The sequence below is a fragment of the Dendronephthya gigantea genome, unplaced genomic scaffold (genome assembly GCF_004324835.1).
Source record: "Dendronephthya gigantea isolate DGI-Jeju-01 unplaced genomic scaffold, DenGig_1.0 000121F, whole genome shotgun sequence".
In the NCBI taxonomy this organism is placed as follows: domain Eukaryota; kingdom Metazoa; phylum Cnidaria; class Anthozoa; order Malacalcyonacea; family Nephtheidae; genus Dendronephthya; species Dendronephthya gigantea.
The window spans coordinates 110,619-136,896 of record NW_021163131.1 but is presented as its reverse complement, the minus strand read 5'-3'; the positions used below and the strand labels follow the sequence as shown (position 1 = coordinate 136,896).

The window sequence follows — 26,278 nt, the reverse complement described above, 5'->3', positions numbered from 1 at the left end:
ATAATATATTGAAAAAAGTTTAGAAAGGTTTTAAATTTTTTTTTCAGCATTTTTTGGAGCGGACGTAATCAAAGATACTGTTCTGTCAATTCTGTTCTAGCATTTAAATGATTGGTCGGAAAAAGGTAAAAATTATTACCTGAATGGAAATATATGGCAGGCATACAGTTCATTCCGATCTATCACATATTTTTAATCGTGTTTAAATATATAGTGCATGCATCTTACACGTTAGCTTACCAGAAGTATTATTCCTATAGTTGCAATAAAAGTCCAGAATAACACTCCACCAGCACGGCACCAACACCCTTGTTTTGATTTAAAGTCAATGCTATCATTCAACCCAACCAACAGCGCCACAATGAAAACTGGAAAACCTATGGACGATAACTGACAATCAAATTTGTTAAACATATCTGAGTTTTAGCTATACGTGCTGTGTTTACAGTTTCAGCCACAGGGATTAAAATGATAAAAAATGAAAACGTGTTTGCGTGTTTTGTTTCACAGAATTTTCTACCGAATGTTTAATTCCCTTTATTGATAAGAATGAGCAGTATTTTTATTAATATCAATATGCTATGCTACTTACCCCAACCTATTGCATAAAATGCCTTCATATATCTTCCACCCAAATTCAAACTGCCGTAAACATGCGTTAGTCTAAGGTAGATAACAATTCCCTGGCATAGCATCCATCCAAATAGGGCTAGTACTGAGAGATACAGTAAAATCGAAACTGTTATACAAAATAACTAAAGGAAAGAAAGAAAAAAAAAGTTGAGAATGAGTTAAATTATAATGGGTTTGATGAAATTAGGGAGCGGTCATTAAGTATGTGTCATGGGGGGGCGGAGGCTAATTTCCAAATTTTTCGAAAAGTTTTGTACCCCTTCCTCTGATTCAAGATATTGCTTGATGCCCCTCCAAATAATCAAAAAAAAAAAATTCATACCCCTCCTTGATATACCATACTATACTTGACATTACTTGTATATTCTGCTTTTCCTTCTAAACCTGTTTATTAATTAAATGACGAAGATTAGAATACGATTATTTACTTAAGTAAAGTAACTGATTAGCATACTGCAGCCATGTGTTACCAAAACTTCTTAATTTAGGCAATTTTCTAATGTGCTTACTATAAGACAAAACATTTTGCATTTAAAAAGAAATGTGTTATAGCCCATGCTACAGACATATACACACATATTGATAAACATGAATGCCCACAAATGAAATTCAAAATAACCTATGCTTAAAATTTCCATGTACTATATACTCACAAATTTGCTTGCTTTCCAGTTTGTAGTAACTCTGCCACTCCTAGTTTTGGTAAAGATTTCTTCAACATTTTCATGACCATCACTGTCACTCTGATCCTTTCCATGTCACTTTCATCACTTTCCATGTCATCAGCAGATGATTCCAGGTCCATATCAGCTGTGTCTGCAAATACCAGATCATTATCACTCATGCTTTCACTTTCCAGATCTTCATCAGAGGTGTCTGAATCAGTAGTAAGATTGTCCTGGGCAGGTACCACAGGTTCATTTAGCATTGTTGAGGCTATGTGAGCAGAAATATACTTGACTTTCTCTGTTTTACTAAGATGAAGTGATTGGCAAAGACCAAAGTGGTTGAGATATTTATCTAGTTCTGTCACTCTCAGTTTCTTGATCAAACCATCTTTCAAAAGTACAGGCCAGTCATAATCTTTGAATGTTTTGCTGTTTTGTTGCTCTTTTGCAATTTTCCTTTTTTCAGCTCTTTTACTCTTATTGATTTCTAACACTTTCAAATGATCAACATACTTTGTCAACAATGTTCTGTCAACAATGTATTTTTACTAAATGCATCAATCTCTTCATCTGTAGAGAGTTTTTGTAGATGGTCTTTCACTTGTTTCCTTGGTTGAAAATCATCTACTTTTCGACATACACCATTAATCTCAGATGGAGTATTGAGCACACTCATGTAATGCATTCCATCAGCATCATAATCTGGCATTGGCTTTGGTATCTTGTGACAAGCTGACCCAACCCAACCAGACTCATTACAGTGTACACAGGATGAGGAATTGCAAGAGTACCTTACATATTCCATATACTTCTCCCCAACTTCAAAGTGTTCCTCCATGAATGTCTGAACAAGTTTGAAATAGTTGGTACCAGGTAATGACAATTTGGTCTTCTCAGAGGAAGAAATGTAGTCCTTAAGGTAATCGTGGTTGTTGAAAAACAGGTTCTCACTCTTTTCAGATGAATATGCCTTCATGTATCCACCAGGAGCAGGAGCACCGTCAATACGCAAAGTCAGTTCATCGCACACTTTGTAAGCATTATACTTCATTCTATCCAACTCACTCTTCTCAAGGTCTTCAATTGACATCTGGCTTAACTGATCTTCAGAGAGTCCTTCATATTGTTGTCGGTACTCCCAGTCTATGGGACCCCCATCACAGATGGCATCTCCAACATAGCTTTGTATTCGTTCTACCTCATTATGACTACTGTCATCTGTTTCTAAGTGGTGGCGGATGTAGTAATCTAAATTGGTTAACATAGTTATTTCAGCGATTCGAAATTTTACATCGTGATTTGTGACCCCCACCCCAGGACCTGCATCAGTAAATTCGTGTACCCGTGGCTTTAATATATATAATATAAAAAATAACAAACGCTTAATATGTACTGTATGATGTATTGAGTACTATAGTAACAAAAGTAGTGACACAAACAGTACCTGTGCTTGTGCCAGGACATATGTACGCCTTATCATCCCTGGATATAAACAAGTTAAAATTAGCCTCTTCGTCTTTGGATGCATGTAGTTGCTTGAGGAGTATACCCTTTTTGAAGGCTCGCTGGTGATGGGTCAATATATTGTCATTGTCTTTAAGCTTTGGTGGTTTTTTGCCACAAAATAAACCAAGACCTAAATGTTTCTTAGCCTGCATACTTCTCTTGTTTCTTGGTCTTCCACGGTTGAAAACTGTTGTTGCTGACTTAATGGGTTTAAGTCCCCTGGACATTCTGCTGTAATTTGCAAGTTTTAAGAAGTCTTTTTTCTTTACTCTATGACCTGTATATAATACAGCATCGTGTCTTCTGCCATGGGCAGTTGCTTTCTTCTCAATGCATTGCAGGATAAATTGTTCATCTTCCTCATCAATTTGCTGTGGTCTCCCGGAGCTTGCTTTTCTCATTCCAACTCTTTTTTCAACAACTAGTTTCCTGTATTTCCTGTTTATCATCTGATGTAATCCTTTTGAATTTTTTCCATCAACAATCTCTTGAAATTTAAGTTTTCTGTCCTTTAGGTCTTCTATTTTCTCAGTCAACTCACCACGCTGTTGTTCATTTAATAGGTTTGATTTCTTCTCTAAACTCTCCTCCTCGTGTAAAATCATGTGATCAATCCTAGATATATTTTCTGATAGTTTGTTCTTGACATCCGTTTCTGCTTGATTTCTCACGGCTTTCCTAGTTTCAATGGCTTCCATTACTTGAGATTTGTATTTGTAAACTCTTGAGCCAAGACCTTTCTTGTGTTTTTGCTTTGAAAGGTCTTTCCCTAAGATAACCTTACACACCTTTCTGTCCCAACTTGTGTCTAGACTATCCAAAATACTGTTTACTTGTGTGGCTGAAAAATGTTCCTTTTCTCCATCGTCTTTTGTCTGAGAGACTTCTTCAAGAAACAAATCAAGGTCAACATCTCCTGATCGCAACAAAACGTACTGGTTCTGTACAAGATAAACTGGAAGGCCATTTTTTGGATGGCAAACCAAATCCATAAACCTTTTCTTCTGGTGCCGATCCGTTAACATTGACTTTTGTGCATTCGAACGATATGAAAGGAACAAAGCCAAGGCTTCGTTGAAATTCATGTAAGAAAGACGCACCGTTTTGTTCCCAATTTCAATATTTGCCATCAAGGTCTGCAGCACGGCTCTCAGTCCTTTCAAATTTTCAACGTGGGCTCGGTTTTCATGTGAAGAATTGAATTCTCTCTCAAAATAGCTGATCCGTTCTGACAAGTACCCCTAATGTCAAAGCACGGGGAACCAGGCAAAAGCCCAGAAACCAGAGTGAATACGCCTGAAAGTAATCGAGGAAGTACTAATGATATAACCAAATGTGAGTATTAAAATCCAAGGCCAAGTAATCAACCGAAAGTAAATCTCTGAACAGACAGTTTCTTAAATTACAACAAAATATTTTTTATATTAAACTCTGAGGATGGTTCTGAAATGAAGTGAAATTAAATATTAATATGATATTACAGCAGAGTTTGATGTATGAAAAGACTTAATGTTAAAAAAATTTACTTATGACGTTGACAATACTATATGCATACCTTTAATTCCATTTTCTTATTCGTTAATCTTTGATATTCAGTAGACTGTATCTTGACTTATAAAGAAGTTAATACTGAAATGCTGAATGAACTTTTGCTTTACATTGCTTGTGTTTGTTTTGCAATGTGTTGATATAATAAATAGAATTAAATCACTCCTTTTACATTTATAGGGCCCTCTATTGCAAAGGACCTGTGGATTCCTAATCCTCTGACACCACAACTAGCTTTCCACAACATGGTGCTGGAAGGAATTTACAATTCGAGCTTTGAGCTTATGGCACCACTGCAATTTAAAGACTATGTTATCTCTCAACGTATCTCTCGATGGAAAATTGAAAAAAGTGTTACTGATTTACAAAAAAAAAATAGAGAATCAGCTAAATCCTGAAAGTAGAAATGGCAAAGCTCAAAATATAGCCCGTTTTTCAGCTGACACTGTCAATACAATAAAGCCTGGAGACCTCTTCAAAGCAGAGTCTTCACAGAAAGATGTTCAAAACCTATTGGACGAAGTTTTGAAAAAAAAGCAAGAAATTACAGAACTACGCTCTAATTTGTTTAACAAAGATATGAGCATAAAGCCTTGGCGTGCAAATGAGCTGATGTTTTATGATTCAAAGAAAACTTTGCTGGAAGAACTTAACAACTCTTTGCAAAAAACACATACTATGATAATTACCAACAGCAATCTTTTAAAGAGAAGGGCCAATGCTTCTGCAGAGGAAACTGCTGAAGCAAAACGCAAGAAAAGATCTGCAAGAACAAATGCACGGAAATCGGCGAAAGAGAAGGAAAAAAGGTTTATTAACCAGGTAGATGAAGTGTTAAAATTGCTAACAGATGGCAAATTTACTCAAGTTATGGTAAAAGAAAGAGAAGGAATTTCAATATGTCTTGAAGATATCAATCAGAACTGCCATTTGCTTGCCAGATTTCACCATAAAGCATTGTCTTAGCTGATTAAAGCAGACTATTTTGCAACAGATGCCTTAGACTTTGTCATTGGCTTGGCCACAAAAATGGAATCAAAACTTGAAAAATCTAGAGAGATCAATATTGTGAGAAAAGAAAAATTTGCCTCATCGAAGAAACAGAGAACACTTTTCCAATGTTGTGTTAATATTTATAATAACTCTGAAGAAGTGACAGCTAGTACTTCACATAGTGAAGAATTAGATTCTGACACAGAACTGCATATAGACAGTGATGAAAGTGACTGAATTAATTGGAATTTTTGCAGACAGTATATGTTAGTAATTATTTAGACAATGAAACTCCAATGTGACATTTTTTGTTTAGTACCCCTCCCTTTTTCCCACAAAATGTTTCGAGCCCCCTCCTAAATTAGAAATTTTGTTTCATACCCCTCCCGAATAGCCTCCGCCCCCCCATGACACATACTTAATGATCGCTCCCTTAATGCGATGGAAAGTGCTTATTCAAAACCTCATTTTTGCGTGCAGGTCCGGCAAGAACAGCAAAGATATCCGTCATTCCAATAGCAGCACATAGATTCATCAACACTTTAGAGGGAACTTTGCTGTCGGCTATTTTATGAAGTCTCTTCCACAGCACTGCGTGTGCCAATATAGTCAAAATTACACCAACAAGTGATAAGGAACAACCAATCGTGGATATAATTTCCAAGCTTTTCTGTTCAGTTTTACTTAACTGTGGAAGAAAAAATGTACCAGAAATCGTAAGGTAAAGAAAATGTTTTTGAATATTGCAGTAAATTTATCGCTTAAAGTTGTTACCAAAACTCTTTCCCAAGTGTCCATAGTGGCGAAGGCCGTGAGATGGTCACATTCGCATATCAAGTCGTTATCTAATGAATCAACTCTTTTACATCCATCCGATTTCCACAAGTTATCGTGTAATTCTGGTTTCCAATATACGCAACTCTTTGAGTCGTTCTAAGATAAAATATTCCGTTGCTGGGATTCATGGATCATACTATTACAATAATCAAAACAATTCCTTTTTTCCGAGATAATTTGTTGGATTTATTGAATTTTGTATTCTGTAAGCATGTTTTGAAACAATTGGTAATATCACAGGCAGCCCGGTCACTACTGTTACGTCATGCTAATATATATGTATATAATTACAATAAGGCTGGCAACTCTCTCGCAAAAACATAATACATACATTAATACCATCGCTTAAAACAAAAATACTATACGCTAGTTTCTTAAAAAAAACAGATAAAAAACACCTTGGATATATTGACTATATTTATCTGTCGTTTTTAGACTTGAAAAAACTCTAAAATGCTCAAATTTAACGAATTAAAAGTGTATTTTCGTTGAAATTTTGCGAAACAGAGGCGGGATATAATTTACTCGACAAACGTCATCATCGGAGAATTCGTCGGCAAACTTCTGATTGGCTGTGGCATGTTCAGAAAATTACGAAGATTTTTTTTCTTGATTGAGTTGACCTTCGTAATTTTCCGAACATGCCACAGCCAATCAGAAGTTTGCCGACGAATTCTCCGATGATGACGTTTGTCGAGTAAATTATATCCCGCCTCTGTTTCGCAAAATTTCAACGAAAATACACTTTCAATTCGTTAAATTTGAGCATTTTAGAGTTTTTTTCAAGTCTAAAAACGACAAATAAATATAGTCAATATATCCAAAGTGTTTTGTATCTGTTTTTTTTTTAAGAAACTAGCGTAGTATTTTTGTTTTAAGCGATGGTATTAATGTATGTATTATATTTTTTGAAAGAGAGTTGCCAGCCTTATTGTAATTATATACATATATATTAGCATGACGTAACAGCAGTGACCGGGCTGCCTGTGGTAATATCATACTATTTTAGTCTGCTCTATAATCTACATATCATCAATGGCGCCGGCAGGTGGGAGGGGGGTGGGACAATTAATCCTCCCCATCGCGGAATGATATTTAGAATCCAAGTGGTCAAGTAGCCATGTAGCCAAGTAGCCATACAGCCATGCATGTAGGCAAGTAGCCATTAGGCACGTAGCCACGTAGCCACGTAGCCACGTAGGCACGTAGCCACGTAGGCACGTAGGCACGTAGCCACGTAGGCACGTAGCCACGTAGCGATGTAGCTATGTAGCCATGTAGCCATGTAGCCACGCATGTAGCCATGTAGCCATGTAGCCATGTAGTCACGTAGCCATGTAGCCATGTAGTCACGTAGCGATGTAGCTGTGTAGCTATGTAGCCATGTAGCCATGTAGCCACGCATGTAGCCATGTAGCCATGTAGTCACGTAGCCATGTAGTCACGTAGCCATGTAGCCATGTAGCCATGTAGTCACGTAGCCATGTAGCCATGTAGTCGTGTTGGTATAGGAATAAGGAAGAGATGTTCGCATGTATGTTGCCAGGTAGCCACAGGAAAACAACACTTACATGTGGTGGGGTATTCTATAGTTATTCCAAAAAAAACTCCGAAATAAAACAGGCAAACAGTTTCCCCAGCACAAATGGTCAAAGTAGAAATTTTGCAGATATTACGGGTACATGATCTATATGATAGGCGAATTGCTATTAGCTAGCTTAAAACACGTGCTAAAATATGATTGGCTGCCAAAATTTAAACAAGCGGTGACTGATCGAATTCGTTAAAATTTTCTTTAAGGTCATACCGTGCGTCTATGAGTCTATCCTCTTAACCTGCGAATGAATTAGTGCTTCAGACTATATTAAACAATGTCATCGTGTTGCTGGTCTAAATCATTAGGCACATAATATGGTTTTGCAAAATAAAAGGCAATGCAAGACACGGAAAAATATAATCAATGCCATTTTGATATCTTTATTAAAAAGCTCATTCACACATAATTTATAATCTTCTGATGGAGAAATTCCGTTATCAATTAAGGTTCAAGCACTTAAAATCAAGCTCTTTTTCGAGTGGAACTGTGGTCATAGAATAGTTCGATGTGATTGAGAACACACAATGCGTTCGAGTGCGAGTGAGCTCTTTCATCGAGGGAATTGTACGGTATAGAAAGATTAACTTGCCTCATCGTGAAGTTGTCTCAGCCTTTCTTTCTTGCTTGTATTATTGAATTCTATCAATAGATTAGCAGATTTAAAGTTGGCAAAATATTATTCCACAATCTTTCGCTGTCTTCCCTTTCGAAGTATGAAGCCGTAAAAAACTATTTTGGGGAAACAAGGTGGAACTTCGTTTTAAACTAATCTGCACATTTATTTACATTTTTTAGGCAAAGCAAATCAGAGTGCCTGAATGTTTAGTACTGAATTTAAAATGTTAAGTAATGTAGCCACTTTTTTCCAGAAGTATTCAAAATTCATGCATTCTGAGTGGGTGACTGAAAATGTAAAGCAGAAAATTGCGATTGGTCTAAAACGAAATTCCTCCTTGTTGATATCAGAAGCTAAAGTTTGTAATCCAAATTCACAATATTTCTAGAAATATATACATGCAAAATCCTCTCGCCTAAATCAATAAACATAGATTTCCAATAGTGAAATTTTATAATACTCGTTTCTGCTGAATGATCAAAGTCGTATAACTTTTGCAATTTGCAATTCAATTTTTAAGAGATGAAAATTAGCACAAGTAATAAACACAAGTTTCGTGGATGTGAAATTCACATCGTTGAAAATTAGAATTGCATTCATTTGCAAGTTGCAAGAAAATTTCCACCGTGTTACAGTGCCTTAAGAGCTACAAAGTGAAGTGATATAAACGCGTCGGCCATACGCGCCAGATTTCTTATGTACAATATCACATGATATCACTTTTGTGCAATCCGTGCATTTTAACGTCTTGCAGTGACCCCCATTAAGATGTTACATAGAAAACAATATTTTGAACATACCTCTACTTAAGTTACAGTCACATGTCCATTCTTGATTAATACACTTGTCAATGCCTGAAATCATCTCTTTTTGGTTAGCGCGAAAGTAAGAGGGATACTGAAAATTCTTTCAAACTTTTCTGTCGGGCTTGTAAATAAAAGTATACCTTTACAGTCTGTGCCATTCCCAATGAAACCTTCATTACAAGAACATATGTATGATCCAACGGTATTTTTGCATGTTGCGTTTGGATGGCATTTGTGATTTCCGGATTTGCATTCATCCATGTCTAATTTTGAAAGTTTTAGATTAGCGAAAAGATAATTAGAGGCATGCCTGCAAATATTTCCATTAAAGACATATCCGTCATTGCATGCAAAGCAAGTACAAGAGTGTTATCCGAGGACGATACTTCTGAGCAGGATCGCCCAGGGGGGGGGGGTGTCAGTTTGCCCCGGGCCCTGGGCTCCAGGGCTGCAAGGGCTCCTAAAACGCTGCAAGAAAAAAATTCAACTTTTATTAGAAGTGTATAGCCCTCCTTCTTTTTATAGATTAGGTAATGCAATATATATTAAGAAATCTCACCCCAAAACGCATGAGATCGCATTTGCTGCACTGTAAACTTCAAATTTTTTCTAGGAGGATGCTTCCAAACTCCCTAAAAGCGCTCTATCCCCCAAAATGTACCCTTCCTAAAACTCTCAAGCCTCAGGCCATAAATGTATTATCGCATTACAGTGGTACAAATATACATGAATTTACTATGGCGTTATGGAAAGTTATATACAATTATCTGACCTTCAGTTGAGGTAGGCTAAGCTATCATTATAAAAAATATATACGTTGCGAAAGTAATCTCACCTTTGCAAGTGTTAATTCCGTCCCCTTCAAATCCTTTTTTACAAACACAGTTGTATGAGCCAACAGTGTTCCTACATTCTGCTTTAGAATGGCACCGTTGAGCAGCCGAGGACTTACATTCATCTAAATCTGACATTTTCGTGTTAAACAGAAAGTTATATCTCTGCATGTGAACTACTGGTGGTGAAAACCATGCATGAAGTTTTTAATGCCAATGTAAGTTATGAAATGAAGTTTACCCTTTGAGTTAAAAAATAAAATACCTTACCGTTGCATCTCGTAATTCCATCCCCTGTAAATCCATTATTACAAACACATGAGTATGAGCCAACATTGTTGATGCATTTTGCTTGAGAATGGCATTTAGTTGCCGACGCACATTCGTTGAAATCTATGTAATTCAGATAATTTATGAATTATGTTAAGGATTTGCTTTGCAATTGACAAGAGTGGTACACACACGAGATATACACACGCGAGAGCAGGCTTTTTGTTGTCCTACAGTTATTATAAAATTTTGCCCAATACAAGTTGATAAACTACACACGCTTGCAGAATATCATGGAGCTGCTCCTACTCACATGCATTGAAAATGCAAAGCGGCAGAGAAAACACGACTTTCCAAAAAATAATTATGTATTGTAAATCTATTTAAGCCGGCTGCACAAAAAAGCTATTTGCTGAGCTAAAAGTCACTCGCGTGAACATTAGCGTAAGCAAGTTCCTCCAGTGTGCGACGACGTTTTGCGAACTTTTGCTCACCAGCGTGCCATCTGCCCGGAATAATTTTACTCAACATGTTGAATAATTCGGTGCACGAGTGCATACTTCTTGAATAAAGAAAAATTCCTGCATGAAAAATACGCAAATCTGTAAAACATATCCAAATTCTTTATTCATCCATATATATTAGCTTGTTATGGCAGAAATTTGCTCTGTTCGCCCGCACACGTGTACAACTATGCTCTTGTACACCAAATTTTTCCAGATGTTGAATATTCGGTGCAAATGGCACGCGTGAACAAAAGCTGACAAAACGTCGTCGAACACTGGGGGAACTTGCTTACGCTAATGCTCTCGGGAAACTTTTAGCTCAGCAGATAGCTCTCGGGTGCGGCTGGATTAAGTTAACCAATTGCCTGTTTCACAGAAGAAAGGTCTGCTATCATAGCATGGACGGTCATTCCATCGTCCGTTGGGAAAAAACTCAGCACAATTTTCATTTCCTTCGTAATTATCGGGTTGGCCAGGTATCCAGTTGGTATAGACAGCCGTTTTCTTATCTGGATAACACCATTGGTTATCACATCTTCTGAAGCCAATCCATGGATTTTCTCGAGGATGTGGAAAATTGTTTTGGAGGAACCTGTTAAGTTCAAATCCTGTAATTCTGGCAAGCTGACCGCCTTGGTTTTGACCCCCTCGCGCTCGACATTCATTATTTGCACTTTGGAAGTTCTTCGTATCACCAATCAAGATGTAACAGAAAGAATTAAATCTGCTCCAGTTTAGCCGACAATCTGTGAAGAAAGAAATATTTTTGCACCGAAATCTCTAAGCATGCTATAAGAGCACATTTTTATGAGCTAAGGCCCGTTTCAGACGTGGTAAAGTTCGACGTCTGAAACAGGCCTAAAGCAGAGTTCACTTAGCGAGCTATAGTCGTCGGCTTTATTGTTCCTTTTGACTTTATTTGCCGAATAACTATACTATAAAGGGGAAAGTTTATAGTAAAACCCCGCCTTAAAATGAACAGGGATGATAAAATTGATAAGTAAGTTATTACGATTATCATTTTGTTTATTTGATATTTAGCCCTGTTCCGCCCATGACTGTGTTGATATTTGAGAAATTCGTCTGATTTATCTGATTTATTCGGCAAATTTAGGACGAGCTTCTCGTCCGGATGGGATTCCCGACCAACTTACTCGTCTGTGACAGAGTTGAAAGCCGGGCAAATATTTGAGAATGGGCATGCATTAGTGCTATCTAGACAACAAAGAAAACCAAAGGCCAACGCAAAGAAAACAAAGAACTAGTGTGATGTTGCTTGGCCTCAAATATGCAGCTTTATTAAATTGATTAGAGTATTTTACGGAGAACTAAAACACTCCTAGAACTCATACGTCACTGCATCCTGGGTACAGTGCGGATATTTTCCGTATGCCACGTTTAGAAATTTCGATAATTTTCCTATTTTCATTGTTCTTGTTTTGAAAATACAATTGGTGTTTGGTTTGTATATAAAACGAAATAAACGTTGGAAATACAAATTAAAAGACTGAAAAGTAATCTTTAGATAATTAAAATATATTGTACTTTAAAGTTTAGGCTACAATTTAAAAAATATACTCGCAACCATGTAATATCTTATATTATATTATCTACCAACCCTGATCTGTGACCAGATTCATTTCAGAGGAGATTCCCGTGAAAAACGTCCTGTGAATGGTATACAGGGTTTATACAAAAAGAGGACCTTTAGAAATTAATCTATTGTTATAATTTAAGGGTGTTATAATTTAAACTATATATATATGCTCAACCTATGGATGTGTAAAGTATTGTCAGGCTGTTTGGTTAATAAACGTCATTAATTTTCTTGGTACAAGCAAATTTCTATTTCATTTGTCGCTACTCAAAGTGTCACGATAAATAAATTCGCTTGAAGACATATTTTAATTAATTTTATTCGCTATTAACTACGAATATGCAGCGGTATTGGGCAGTCCTTCGTCTTTTAGAGCAGCAACATTTTGTACAGACATAAATATTTAAAATTCAAATACAACTGTGTTACATACAACCATAGAAAATACCTTAATATTTACCTTGGGCTCGGCAAATCCACCATCGAGAAGAAAGAAAAAGTATGATGGAAAGAATTATTCTGAAACGCATTTTTCTTGTCATGTGATCCTTCTTTGATGTCGCTGTGCTGTCTACTCCAACGGTCTCAACCTGAACGCAAGATACTGAACTTCGGTATAGTTAACGAATTGAAGTTAATGAGTTCACAGCGACCAGGTATATAATCTATCGTAATTATCACTCTATCGGTTTTAATAAATGAAAGTAATCACCACACAAAGATTAACTTTCACGACCCAACGTTTCGACACTCCGGTCTAGTATCTTCATCAGGGGTGATCTGATGTTGAAACTCGTTTCCTTATATACTCTCAAAATGACGTCATCTATAAATCAGATGTAAATATACTTTTGGCAAATAGCTTCCGTCTTCCCTATTAAGGGTACAAAGACTCGCATTAATATGCCAGGCTTCCAATCGTTATGGACAAAGGCGTTGTTTGGAAGCCTGCATGGCATATTATTGCGAGTCTTTGTGCCCTTAATAGGGATGACGGAAGCTATTCGCCAAAAGAATATTTATTTATTTATTAAAATCAGAGTAGCGATAATTACGATGGTTTGGTATAGTTGTTACGATTGTATGCATGTGAATGTAACAGCGTCGAGAACACGACCTTTAGGACACTACCTGTTCCAAATTACAAAAATTTACTGGGAATCAAAGATTATTGTACTCCTGCACTGCATGTAGAGTATAGTGCAATGATTGCTCACTCGCATAATTATACAAGAACTAGTCTGGTCTGGTCACACCTCTAAAATTAAAATTATTTTACAAACAATATAAATTGATCATGGCACGCGGAACTCCATGAGTGCGTGTGTTTGTGTGTACGTGGACGGGGGCGTGTCAGCAGTAACCCTCTTAAAAAGGCCCACACAGACAGGACGCAATTTGATAACGCGGTGTATAATAAAATGTTAATCCATCCTAATATTCTTGTAGATTTCTTAACGATAATACATTTTCACTGCTGTGATTCCAAATTTTGCTCCCATGCAGAATTTAATTTATATGCCCGGATGATGCTTCACGTCCTGTCTGTTTGGGCCTAGCTTAAGTCGCTTTCGATTCGAACGAATGTTAATTATACGCCGCGTGCCGCTACGATATATCGGGCAGGATATGGTAAATTTGGTACGAAAATCAACTTGAAAGCTTTGGTCGATTATCAATGTCCATATGAATATTATAATATTATTATACAATAAAGCTATTCAACGTAAACAAGCTGTTTAACGATGCCTAACCATATTTCGGTTCATATTATTTCGGTGAATTCTAAATACAGTCTGTAATATACAATGAGAATTTGTGAGGAGAAATGATATGAAACCATTCGCTCGTATGTATATATATATATATATATATATATATATATATATATATATATATATATATATATATATGTATATATATATATATATATAATATATATATATTAACATATATATATATATATATATATATATATATATATATATATATATATATATATATATATATATATATATATACCTTGATGGCTGATAATATTTATATATAGTATTAGCTAATATACTTATTTACGACACAAGCCCATGGACCATGGTATAATTATTATTAAATATCAATTTACAATAGGCAAACATCAAAAATTGTATACTTCATGCAAGAACTTTTTCACTTTATCACAATTCATAAATTCCCTGGAAGTGTCGACGAAATTATGAATGTAGCTATACATCTAGGTAAGGTGTTTGACAATAAGGTATCGTCAAAATCGACAGAACGTGTACGTGGGAGTCAAATTGTTATTGTTTCTGAAATTATTATTCAACTCCGCCTACGATGTTGACACAAAAAACTAAGATTCCTGCCTGAAAAGGTTACTGAAGCACTTCCGCTTATAACAAGGAGTGGCACAGCCTTGTAATGTCCTTGTTTCTTTTGAAAAGACATGCAATAAATAAACTGTAGTTTCAGTCCTTTGACTTCACTTTAGAGCATGTTATTTGCATTAATGACTAGTGTGGCTAAAAACGTTAATTTAATTCAACCGGAATCGACATCGTAAAATAACGTGACATCAACAAAGAATCAAACGTTTACCGGAATCAACAATATCATGAAGAGAGCGATCACGCACCCAATATTCTTCCTGCGTGGAATATTCCGTGCCTCTTTATCGACTGCTGCTATTGAATCGTTTGGCTCATCAGTAAAAGACACAGCATCTAAAACAGTGATCAATGACAAAGAACACCGACTGAACCAGATTTCTTCATCTGGTGTATTTAACAAATAGATATAACATTGAACCGTTGTCTGTTCAGTTATAGATATAGCTACGGGATATGACGTAATTTGTAATAAGAACAAAATAAATGAGCACGAGCCGCCGGGCACCAAAAAATATCGGAATTGAACAGGCTTCCCCCAAAACTTGGGATATTTTGCCCATATCACGCGTACATGATCTATAGAATTGAAGAAATTAATTAAGACACGTGCTAAAATGTGATTAGCTGACAAAATAAAACATGAGATGACTGATCAAATTCGTGTATGAAATTATCTGTGACGTAATTCCGGGCGTCTGTCCTTTTATAGATCATGCATGGCTTGGATTGAAATTGCTTGAACTCTTAACGTTATTATATAATATTTAATTTGTCTTAGATACAAGACTGAAAAAAAGTGTTTAGAAGACCACCCAAATCAATTGGTAATTCTACTTTTTCACCACGAATGGCTTTTTGACGAATGTATCAACTACAGAAGAATCATCCTAATATAAGATCAGGGTAAAATCTTTAAAAAGCATTAAAAATATTTGTTTATTCGTACGGAAATAAAGTGTCAAGCCTACATTTGGTCGAGGTACTTGACAATCACCATCATACAATGTATCGACGCCGTATTGATTTGCCGGGCCAAGATCGGTGGAATGTGCTTCGTTACACATCCCATGACCAATATTCAAACTTGTCAAGCAATCACAATTATCATCGTTAAGCAAGATAGACTTTACTCCATTTTGTTCACGATACACGAAAGAATCCTGGGCTGCTTTGGGCGCTGTTCCTGACAGGACAACAGGGTTCCACGGCTTGTTGTTCACTACCTTGCCAGCAGGTGTCGTTATGTGATCGTGAAAGGCTTGCCAAACCGCGTGTGCAGTAGGATGTTTTGAATCAAATTTCCACTTGTACGTATTTCCCACGGAATCCACTCCTAGAAGCTCAGTCGTATCTTCCTTGGCCCACAATGGCAACCTTCAAAAGCAATAGTGATCACGTGGGCCACATTTGCCGTAGGCATGACCGATGACGTCGTTCTCATCCGAAACTGCCGGCCACTGGGTATTTGACGACCACCACCAAAATGCGAGCCAGTTTCCACCGTGCGTACATAGGGTCATAGGACGAGATGATGCAAAATAAAGTACCAGGGCTACGGAGGACGAGGTGGGTTGCAATAATGATCATACAAGTCATCAACACCCTACCTGTAAAAATCCGTTAAAACATTAATAAAAGGCAAGTACAGTATATCTTTCTTATCCACAGCGTTACTTTTAGGCCCGGGTAGGTGGTCTTCGGACACACGGGCAGTGGCGTAGTTAGCCCGACATTTAGTCATGCTATGCTAATATTTTGGTGTTCATTGACTGTGAAAACAATGAATTTCTAAAGAAATGAATAATGATAATAACATAAAATTTGCGTAGCATGACTAAATCGTAGGGCTGGCTACGCCACTGCACACGGGTGAGTATGCGCCCCTCTGGGCTTAATGTTGAGGCTATACATGGTCATCTAATTTTTGCAAGGTAGTTTGGATTTGGGAGTTCATTTTGGCTTCAGTAGACTGATCTTTTAAGTTATCTTAAAAATAATTCACGCTGAGATAATAATAAGATTAATCACCAATGAAACTTAATTTTCACCTAAAAACAGGTTAAAGAAGTCCACATGCAGACAGTCACACATGGGCTATAACAATTTAAAGTGAATTTAAAAATAAATGAAGAATAAATGACGTAGTTTGTAGACAGTAGTAGACTATGCAGAAATTTATGTTTCAATTGGCCTTTCTCATGGTGACGTTTTGGGGTGCTTTCAATTTCCTGAAATCAATTTAAAAATTATGTTTAAACATCAAAAGCAATTTTTTTAGAATAAACAGACCATTTGAAGAATAAATTCAGCCTAAATTAAGGACAGTCGCCGTTACCAAGTCTTACGCTCACGGTTTTTGAAAAAAGTAGCCCAAAAAATGTCAGCATATTCGTCATCGTGAGAAAGGCTCGTACACCTTGTTTTCTTCGTCAAGGCTCGTACACCTTGTTTTCTTCGTTCTTCTTTCATCGTGACAAGGCTCGTACACCTTGTTTTCTTCGCTTAATTTGTGAAACCGGGAAAGCCAGGAAACGAAGAAACAATTTTAACTTATTATTTTAAATACGAAAAATTAGGAAAAAATTATTCGCCGAAAACCAAAAGTATTTTCTATCAAAAACCAGGAGGGAGATGACTCAATCCAGCGCTCGTGTATATAATAAGACAGTTATTCTGCTTACTCTTGTCATATACTGAAGACTAATTCCTAACTCGCGGCTATTAGCGGATATACGACTCGAGTTTGCAGAATATTAAGCATGAAACACACGCAATGTAGCGAATTATACTCAAAATGAGGAATATAATTTATCTTGAAATATTTTACCACAAATTGATGATTGAAAAATATGATTCTGTTTATATTATAATAAAAAAGATTAAAACACATTAACATAATAAAAGATAAAACAAACCTTCCTACTGGTGCATAAGAAGTACTGAATCCTGTACCACACATTCCATGTCCCAAACTTAATGTTGATAAACAGTCACAGTTATCATCATCCAGCAAGACAGATTTAACCCCTTGTTGCTCACGGTACATGAATGAATCTTGGTTCTGTTACCCAATAATTATTTAAGAGCACCCCCTCCCGCCACCTTATTTTTGGCCAAATTGACTGAGTACGTTATTTAAAAGAATCAATTTTGCAAGCTATATCATAAGTACTTCACCCGGCACAACCGTTATTTTCGAGGGCTGAAACATATTTTAGTGATCTCGCTGAAATTTCTGGCTGAAATTTGGCATTGTTTCGATTAAATTAAAACCACAGTACAATGAGTACCACAGTACAAACCACAGTTAACTTGAGGCCACCCTTTAATAACTTTTTCGCTGATGTCCCTTAAAGAAATTGCGAAGATTGAGATTGAGATATTTAAAGCCTACAAAGATTCACAAAAAGCCGAGCATGAAGAAAGCTTTAATCAACGCCACGATGTGTTTTAAGACTTCGGAATATCAAATAGTCCCGCCTCTCAAGCGGAACTTATTATATTTGAGGAAATAATATTTTCCAATTTTTTCACGATATGGACTAACATATACAAGGTATATTCAATTCCAAAAAAGTATTAGCGTGCGAATCTCTTACATTGAGGACATAAAAAGTTTGGACTGAAACTCCATTTCATCTTGGTAATAATGGTTGTTCGCTGTTCCATGCATTTCATTTATGGTGTTGTATCATCCTGAACTTTGTAGTTTTACGAAAAGAATCTTTAACTTTTTTTTCAGCATATTGAAGACGATTATAAGTATTTTGAAACGTATCAAAATATTTTACCGGAACTGTCATACATCACGAAAACTCATTTAAGCATGAAGAAAGCCATGCTTTAATCAACGCCACGATGTGTTTTACGACTTCCGAAGATCAAATAGTCCCGCCTTTCAAGCGGAATTCATTTTTTTTGAGGAAGAAATATTTTCCAATTTTTTCAAGATATGGACCGCCTGAAGCACGGTATTTTCAAATTAAAAAAATATTAGCAAATCTCGTAGATTGCCATGATATGGTGTGGTATCATCCTGAAATTTCTTGTGTGGCGAAAAGCCTTTACCTCTTTTTTTAAGAATATCGAAGAGAATTATAAGCATTTTGAAACGACTCCAAATATTTAACCGGAACCCTCATACATCACGATAATCCAAGCATGAAGAAAACCATGCTTTAATCACCTCCAGGATGTGTTTCATGACTTCGAAAGATCAAATAGTCCCGCCTTTTAAGCGGAATTTATAATTATTGTTTTTGGGGAAAGAATATTTTCACGATACCGATTAACTAATGGAAAGAATTTTCAAATCCAAAAAAAGTATTAGAGAATCTCTCATATTAGAGATATAAAAATTTGGACTGAAACTTCATTTGATCCTGACAATCATGCTTGTTCGCTGTCAGATGATTTTCATTTATGGTGTTGTATCATCCTGAATTTTCTAGTGTTGCGAAAAGAATCTGTAACTATTTTTTTCAGGATATCGAAGAGGTTTGTAAGCATTTTGAAACGCATGAGAATATTTTACCGGAACCCTCATACATCACGATAATCCAAGCATGAAGATAGCCATGCTTTAATCAACGGCAAAATGTGTTTTACGACTTCGAAAGATCAAATAGTCCCGCCTTTCAAGGGGAATTTATAATTATTGTTTTTGGAGAATGAATATTTCCTGATTTTTGAACGATATGGGCTAACTGTACCAGGTATTTCAAATTTAAAAAGTATTAGCGAATCCCTTATATTGGGGATATAAAAAGTTTGGATTGAAACGTCATTTGATCATGGCAATAATGGTTGTTAGCTGTCCCAGGCATTTTATTTATGGTGTTGTATCATCCTGAATTTTCTAGCTAGTGTTGCGAAAAAAATCTTTAATTTTTTTCTTCAGCATATCGAAGAGGATTATAAGAACTTTGAAACGCATGAAAATATTTTACCGGAACCCTCATACATCACGATAATCCAAGCATGAAGATAGCCATGCTCTACTCAACTGCAGAATGTCTTTTACGACTTCGAAAGATCAAAATAGTCCGGCCTTTCAAGTGGAATTCATAATTATTATTTTTTGGGAGAGAATATTTTCCATTTTTTTCATGATCCCGATTAACTGATGGAAGTAATTTTCAAATCCAAAAAAGTATTAGAGAATCTCTTCTATTTGGGACGTAAATTGTTTGGACTGAAACTTCATTTTATCCTGGCAATAATGGTTGCTCGCTGTCCCATGCATTTCATTTACGGTGTTGTGTCATCCTGTATTTTTTGTGTTGCGAAAAGAATCTTTAACTATTTTTTTCAGCATATCGAAAATGATTATAAACAGGCGTTTTGAGACGCATGAAAATATTTTACCGGAACCCTCATACATTACGATAATCCAAGCATGAAGATAGCCATGCTTTAATCAATGGCAGAATGTGTTTTACGACTTCCAAAGATCACATAGTCTCGCCTTTCAAGCGGAATTTATAATTATTATTTTTGGGGAGAAAATATTTTAGAATTTTTTCACGATACCGATTAATTGATGGTAGAAATTTTCAAATCCAAAAAAAGTATTAGAGAATCTCTCATTTTAGGGACATCAAAAGTTTGGACTGAAACTTCATTTCATCCTGACAATAATTGTTTTTCGCTGTCCTATGTATTTTATTGATGGTGTTGTATCAACCTGAATTTTTTTATGTTGCGCCAAGAATCTGTAACTATTGTTTTGAGTATATCGAAGAAGATTATAAGCATTTTCAAACGCATCAAAATATTTTACCGGAAACCTCATACGTCACGAAAACCTAGGCATGAGGAAAGCCATGCTTTAATCAACGGCAGGATGTGTCTTACGACTTCGGAAGATCAAATAGTCCCGCCTTTCAAGCGGAATTTATAATTTTTTTTTGTGGAAAGAATTTTTCCAATTTTTTCACGATATGGATTAACTGATGGAAGGTATTTTCAAATCCTAAAAAAATATTCGCGAATCTCTTATATTCAGACAGAAATTCTTTTTCATCCTGGCAATAATGGTTTTTCGCTCTCCCATGCATTTCATTTATGGTGTTGTATCATCCTGAATATTCTAATGTTGCGAAAAGAACTATTTTTAACTATTTTTTTTAGCAAATCGAGGACGATTATAAACATTTTAAAACGCCTCAAAATATTTTACCGGGACCTTCATACATCACGAAAATCCAAGCATGAAGAAAGCCATGCTGTAATCAACCCCACGATGTGTTTTAATAAAAATTTTAAATTAAATAATAAAAAATAAATTTCTCGTTAAAGGCGAAATTATTTGATCTTCCGAAGTCGCAAATTTTTTTAACGATATCGATTAACTAATAGAAGGAATTTTTTAATACAAAAAATGTATTAGAGAATCCCTCATATTGGGGACATCAAAAGTTTCGACTGAAAATCCTTTTCTTCCAGGCAAGCATGGCTGTTCGCTGTCTCATGAATTTCATTTATGGTGTTGTACTATCCTGAATTTTCTGCTGTTGCGAAAAGAAATTTTAACTATTTTTTCAGCATATCAAAGACGATTATGAGCATTTTGAAAAGCACCAAAATATTTTACCGGAACCGTCATACATCACAAAATCCAAGCATGAAGAAAGCCATGGTTTAATCAACCGCAGGATGTGTTTTACGACTTCGGAATTTAAGTTAAGTGATCCCGCCTTTTAAGCGAAATTTATAATTATTGTTTTTGGGAAAGAATACTTTCCAATTTTTTCACGATACCAACTAACTAATAGAAGGAATTTTTCAAATCCAAAAAAAAGTATTAGAGAATTTATCATATTGAGGATATAAAAAGTTTGGACCGAAACTTCATTTTATCCTGGCTATATTTGTTTTTCGCTGTCCCATGCATTTCATTGATGGCGTTGTATCATTCTTAATTTTTTTGTGTGGCGAAAAGAATCTTTAACTATTGTTTTCAGCATGTCGAAGAAGATTCTAAGCATTTTGAAACGCATGTAAATATTTTACCGGAACCATCATACATCAAGAAAAGCCAAGCATGAAGAAAGCCATGCTTTATTCAACGGTAGGATGTGTTTTACGACTTCGGAAGATCAAATTATCCCACCTTTCCAGCGGAATTTATAATAATTATTCACCTGTTCCGAACGTTGTATCCTATTAAACTGATGGATATTATGTACACATTGTGTCCAGTAAGATATTGGGAATTGTTTAATATGAAAATTTTTCTTAGTAGGGGGAGGGCGAGTAAAAAAAAAAGGACAAGACAAAGAAAACAAAGAACAGTGGGATGTTGTTTGGCCTCAAAAATTGCAAAAATCTACTGTCTGTTGTCCTGGCTCCGTCTTATAAATAGGCAGGCCCTTACCGCAAAAGAAAAGTCGGCATGTTATATTTGGGTATATATGGACCAGTCAAAATGCCCTATCATTAGTAATTACAAAGTATATCACAACAATTTCAAAGTTAGCAGCTTTTGGAAAACTGAAAAATTCATAAAAATCAGTCCGGCAGGTGCCGTTGGTGAAACGCCGGTGGACATTGAATTGTTTTATTACTGCATGGCACTTAGCGAACGAAAATAATCTTGAGGATTAACGATTAAAATGTTTATTCCACATGTCAGACAAAAAGTATATTACCCTCAGAAACAGCGCTACAGCGTCAATGAGCCAACGAGTCAAAGTTAACGCGAAGTCGGGTTCTTGTCTAACATAAATTGAAGTGATTTATGCATGGCTTGTAACCGATTTGGACCGATCGGCCCGCATCAGTTGATTGACTTGAAATGATTAAATCGTCCCTCTGTTATGTTGCTACTTACTGTGGCAACTATACGAGTTAAATACGATTAAATATTTCCCGTTTCCTTTAAGTCGTGCACTGAAAGATGACTTTAACAACTTTTTAGTCTACATTTTAGTATGTCGCGATGAACTCACCTTTCACTCCTAACCACAAAAGCATGAACTTCGATCTCCGAACCAAAATCCAAACTTGTAAGCCAAGGAAATTTCGTTTATCGTTGTAGCCATTGCCTAAGTGCATGGGAGTTACATATTGGTTAGTGCTGGATTAAGTTTTCGTTAGAATAAACTAAACGGCCTGATTTTAAATTCAAATTCCTCAATCTTGCTTATTTGTCAATTTCAGAAGAATATTTTACATAAATATCTAACAATAGCCCCGTTTACACTACACTCAATTTATCGGCACGGCACGGCTAAAATAGGTACCCGTGCCCAATTTTAATAGTGTTCAGGCTACCAAAACAAAGGCCGGGCACGAATGAAATGGGCACGGGTGCTCATTTTAGCCGTGCCGTGCCGATAAATCGAGTGTAGTGTAAACGGGGCTAATATGATTGCTTAGGGACGGTGAGGTATTGAAATAAGACTCCTTCAAACAAAACAAGCACAATGTCATGCTATTGTTAGGATGACTGCAGGACTACCAGGATCAGTTAATTACTCACCTAATTACCTCAAAGTCGTAGGTAGGGTTTGAACCCTTCTGATTACCTTCTGTATACGCTTTCTTACATTGTAAAATATAGCGAGTTTCCTGTTTCGTTAGGATTGTTCAAAACAGAGTTCAGGCCTAGTTTAAACGACTTATTTTGGTCCCGTCGAATGCAATTCAAACAATATAGATAGTGAGATGATGAAACTTAATGAGGTTTATATCTTCTCACTACCTATACAGGGTGTCTCAAGAAAAAACGCAACCACTTAAACATGCAAGAATATTAATATTGTTCGGGTTTGCACCATAGTTCAGCTAAAATGACTTTTAGCTTTTAGCATTGTAAATGAGGGATTAAGAGCCATTTTCAATTCCCAGATGTGCTTATCTATTGCGCTTTAGAGCTGTATTAATGTCATGCATATTTAAGTGGTTGCTTTTTTTTGGGACACCCTGTACACAATTGGAGTGCCCGGCACCGGGGCGCAAAGTCAAAACTGGCTCATAAAACATACTGAGCGCAGTGCCCTTGTTGAATACCGTACCCAATTTCATTTGAAAGCGTCATGATAGGTGTCGGTGTCAGAAAAGTAATGAGCACCACCTTGAAAGACATCAGAAAGGTAACGGGCACCATGCAGCGCGCATAACACCGTATCCTCGTGGAAGAAATACATCTTATTTTGTATAAGTGATAAATAACTGCGATCTCACAATCAGTGAAGAACGTTAGTTGCCCAAATTTAGGTAAATAACACAGTTATTAGAGGAGACTGCGGTGTCGTTTGATTGTTCACGGCAAAATAAAAAGCAAAATATCACACAATTTACCTGGATCGCGGTATAGCCATTATCCAAATCGAATACTTATTTCGGTTATTCGGTTGTATTTAGCCACCAAGTTAAGTCAAATTGTTAACATTGCAGCAGTGTATAAGTATCTACTTAAAATATAGTTTACTTCACGGTTGGCAGGTATGTACGATTTTTATGCACGAGTTGTGAAGGATGGAAAAACGAACGAGTGAGCGTAGCGAACGAGTGAGTTTGCGATCCTTAACAACGAGTTTGCTATCCAATGAAAGCTCCGTATTACCATCTCATGCATTGTATTCTTTACCCCAATAATGATCTGATCGATTATTTGAATACCAATTGTGATGAAACTAATTAGTATTCATTAACTTCGATAGAAGTCTAATAAGTCTAAAAAAAAACCCTATTTTAAAGCCTAGCGCACACTGGTGCACCTAACACGCACACATGTCACTCGTGACGATTGTCACCTGCACATATTCCTCGTCTGCGGGGACCAAATTGAGATATTCTGTCATTCGTGTCGTAATATCCAATTATCAAACATGTTTGATATTTTCTATCACGCGTGACAAATGCGCCAAGTGTGCGCTGAACAAATGCGATTAAAACATGGAGCAAGGAATATGTAAATGTGAAATATACAATAAACAAACTAAACATGGAGTATGAAAATGACTATTATTTGTCTGAAGACGAAGAAATTATTAAGTAGATCTCTGTTTTTGAGATCTCGCGAACGTACATTGTAAATACACGGATATTCGGGATATATGTCTACCAGTTTGTCTTCTAAAATGGCTTCTGCAACCAGTTCACGGCGTTGTTCCTTCATACTTTTAAGGTTATTTATTGTATTTTACATTTGCATATTCCTTGCTGCATGTTTTAATCACATTTGTTCAGCGCACACTTGGCGCATTTGTCACGCGTGATAGAAAATATCAAACATGTTTGAAAATTGGATATTACGACACGAATGACAGAATATCTCAATTTGGTCTCCGCAGACGAGGAATATGTGCAGGTGACAATCGTCACGAGTGACGTGTGTGCGTGCTAAGTGCACCAGTGTGCGCTAGGCTTAACTTGTCGCGGCGCGACAAGTCTTTGGACGCGGAGCGCCTGCGAGGGTACTAATTCCGCTCGGAGATTAGGAATTACACCCGGAACCCAGTAGAACATAGGCGAAAGCTAGAACATAGGCCAAAGTTGTCCAAATTCTATGTCATGGACGGTCGACGTTGGGTGGTTTTGTAAGTTATGCGCATGCGCAAGTAACGTCTGGTAATCAACGAACGTTCTGATTAACTAAGACAGAAAGTTTGTATTTCAATCAGAACGTCAGCAATTTAACTGTCATTTCGTAAACATTTTTGTAAAAGCGTTTCATAAACTTTGTGCAAAGAAAGTAAAACGAGAAGAAACAAGATATATGAAGCATGACAGTTAGCAAAGATGAACGTGGATACGGTCAATACAAAGCCGTGTAAGAGGAATAATTCATAATCTGCAAGCTTATAAATGTTTTCAAAGACAAAGGGTACGTGTTTACTTTGTTTATTTCGTATTTGTTTCGCGGTAAGAATGAGTCGTATTTGTATACTTTTCAGCTTTGTATGCTGTTTATTTGTTAAATTTTCAGTTTTTTATGCAAACGCATAAACCTGTGAAGGGCTATTACACCTTTGCTTTAACTTTAAAAAGTGTTTTCGAAAGTGTAATTTGAATTTTGGTATAAAAAATACACACTATATTTGTAAAGTATACTGAAACTTTTAGCCGCCGGCGTCGACTGCAGTTACAGAATAAAATAACATTTGAAGTTTTTTCTTTGTCTGTGAAGATTTTGTACTGTTTTAATCGTTTGAAACTTCGATTTTAAACCGTTATTTAATTTCTGGCATGGTATAATGCAGCAAAATTGAACGGGCAATGTTTACACTAGCTTTATGATTATTTTTGTATTGAATGATGGAAACATTAGCTATAATAATTTATACTCGGTAAAATATAATAAGACTGATTTGAGTTTTGTGTCATTTCATAATATAAGTTTAGGTCAGGTTAACTCAGGAAATTGTGTACTTGGTTTGAAATAGCGAGGGGTTGTTTCATGCATGTATTTCTAGTACATATTACAGAGATCAATTTGACCGGATTTAAATCAGGGGATTGGGCAGAATGTTC

The 26,278-nt window shown here is 36.2% G+C and overlaps 1 protein-coding gene and 1 pseudogene across 1 annotated transcript; both read right to left on the bottom strand.

Annotated features, from left to right (window-relative positions):
* Positions 1 to 5,781: 5,781 nt before the first annotated feature.
* LOC114535582 (adhesion G-protein coupled receptor D1-like) lies at positions 5,782 to 11,478 on the bottom strand. The gene is made up of 5 exons (XM_028556865.1): positions 11,179 to 11,478; positions 10,308 to 10,430; positions 10,040 to 10,162; positions 6,123 to 6,281; positions 5,782 to 6,036 (listed from the first exon to the last, which is right to left on the bottom strand). Exons 1-5 carry the CDS (start codon positions 11,476 to 11,478, stop codon positions 5,782 to 5,784), a joined length of 960 nt encoding a protein of 319 aa, XP_028412666.1.
* Positions 11,479 to 15,684: 4,206 nt separating this feature from the next.
* Positions 15,685 to 24,923, bottom strand: LOC114535581 (annotated as a pseudogene).
* Positions 24,924 to 26,278: the final 1,355 nt, after the last annotated feature.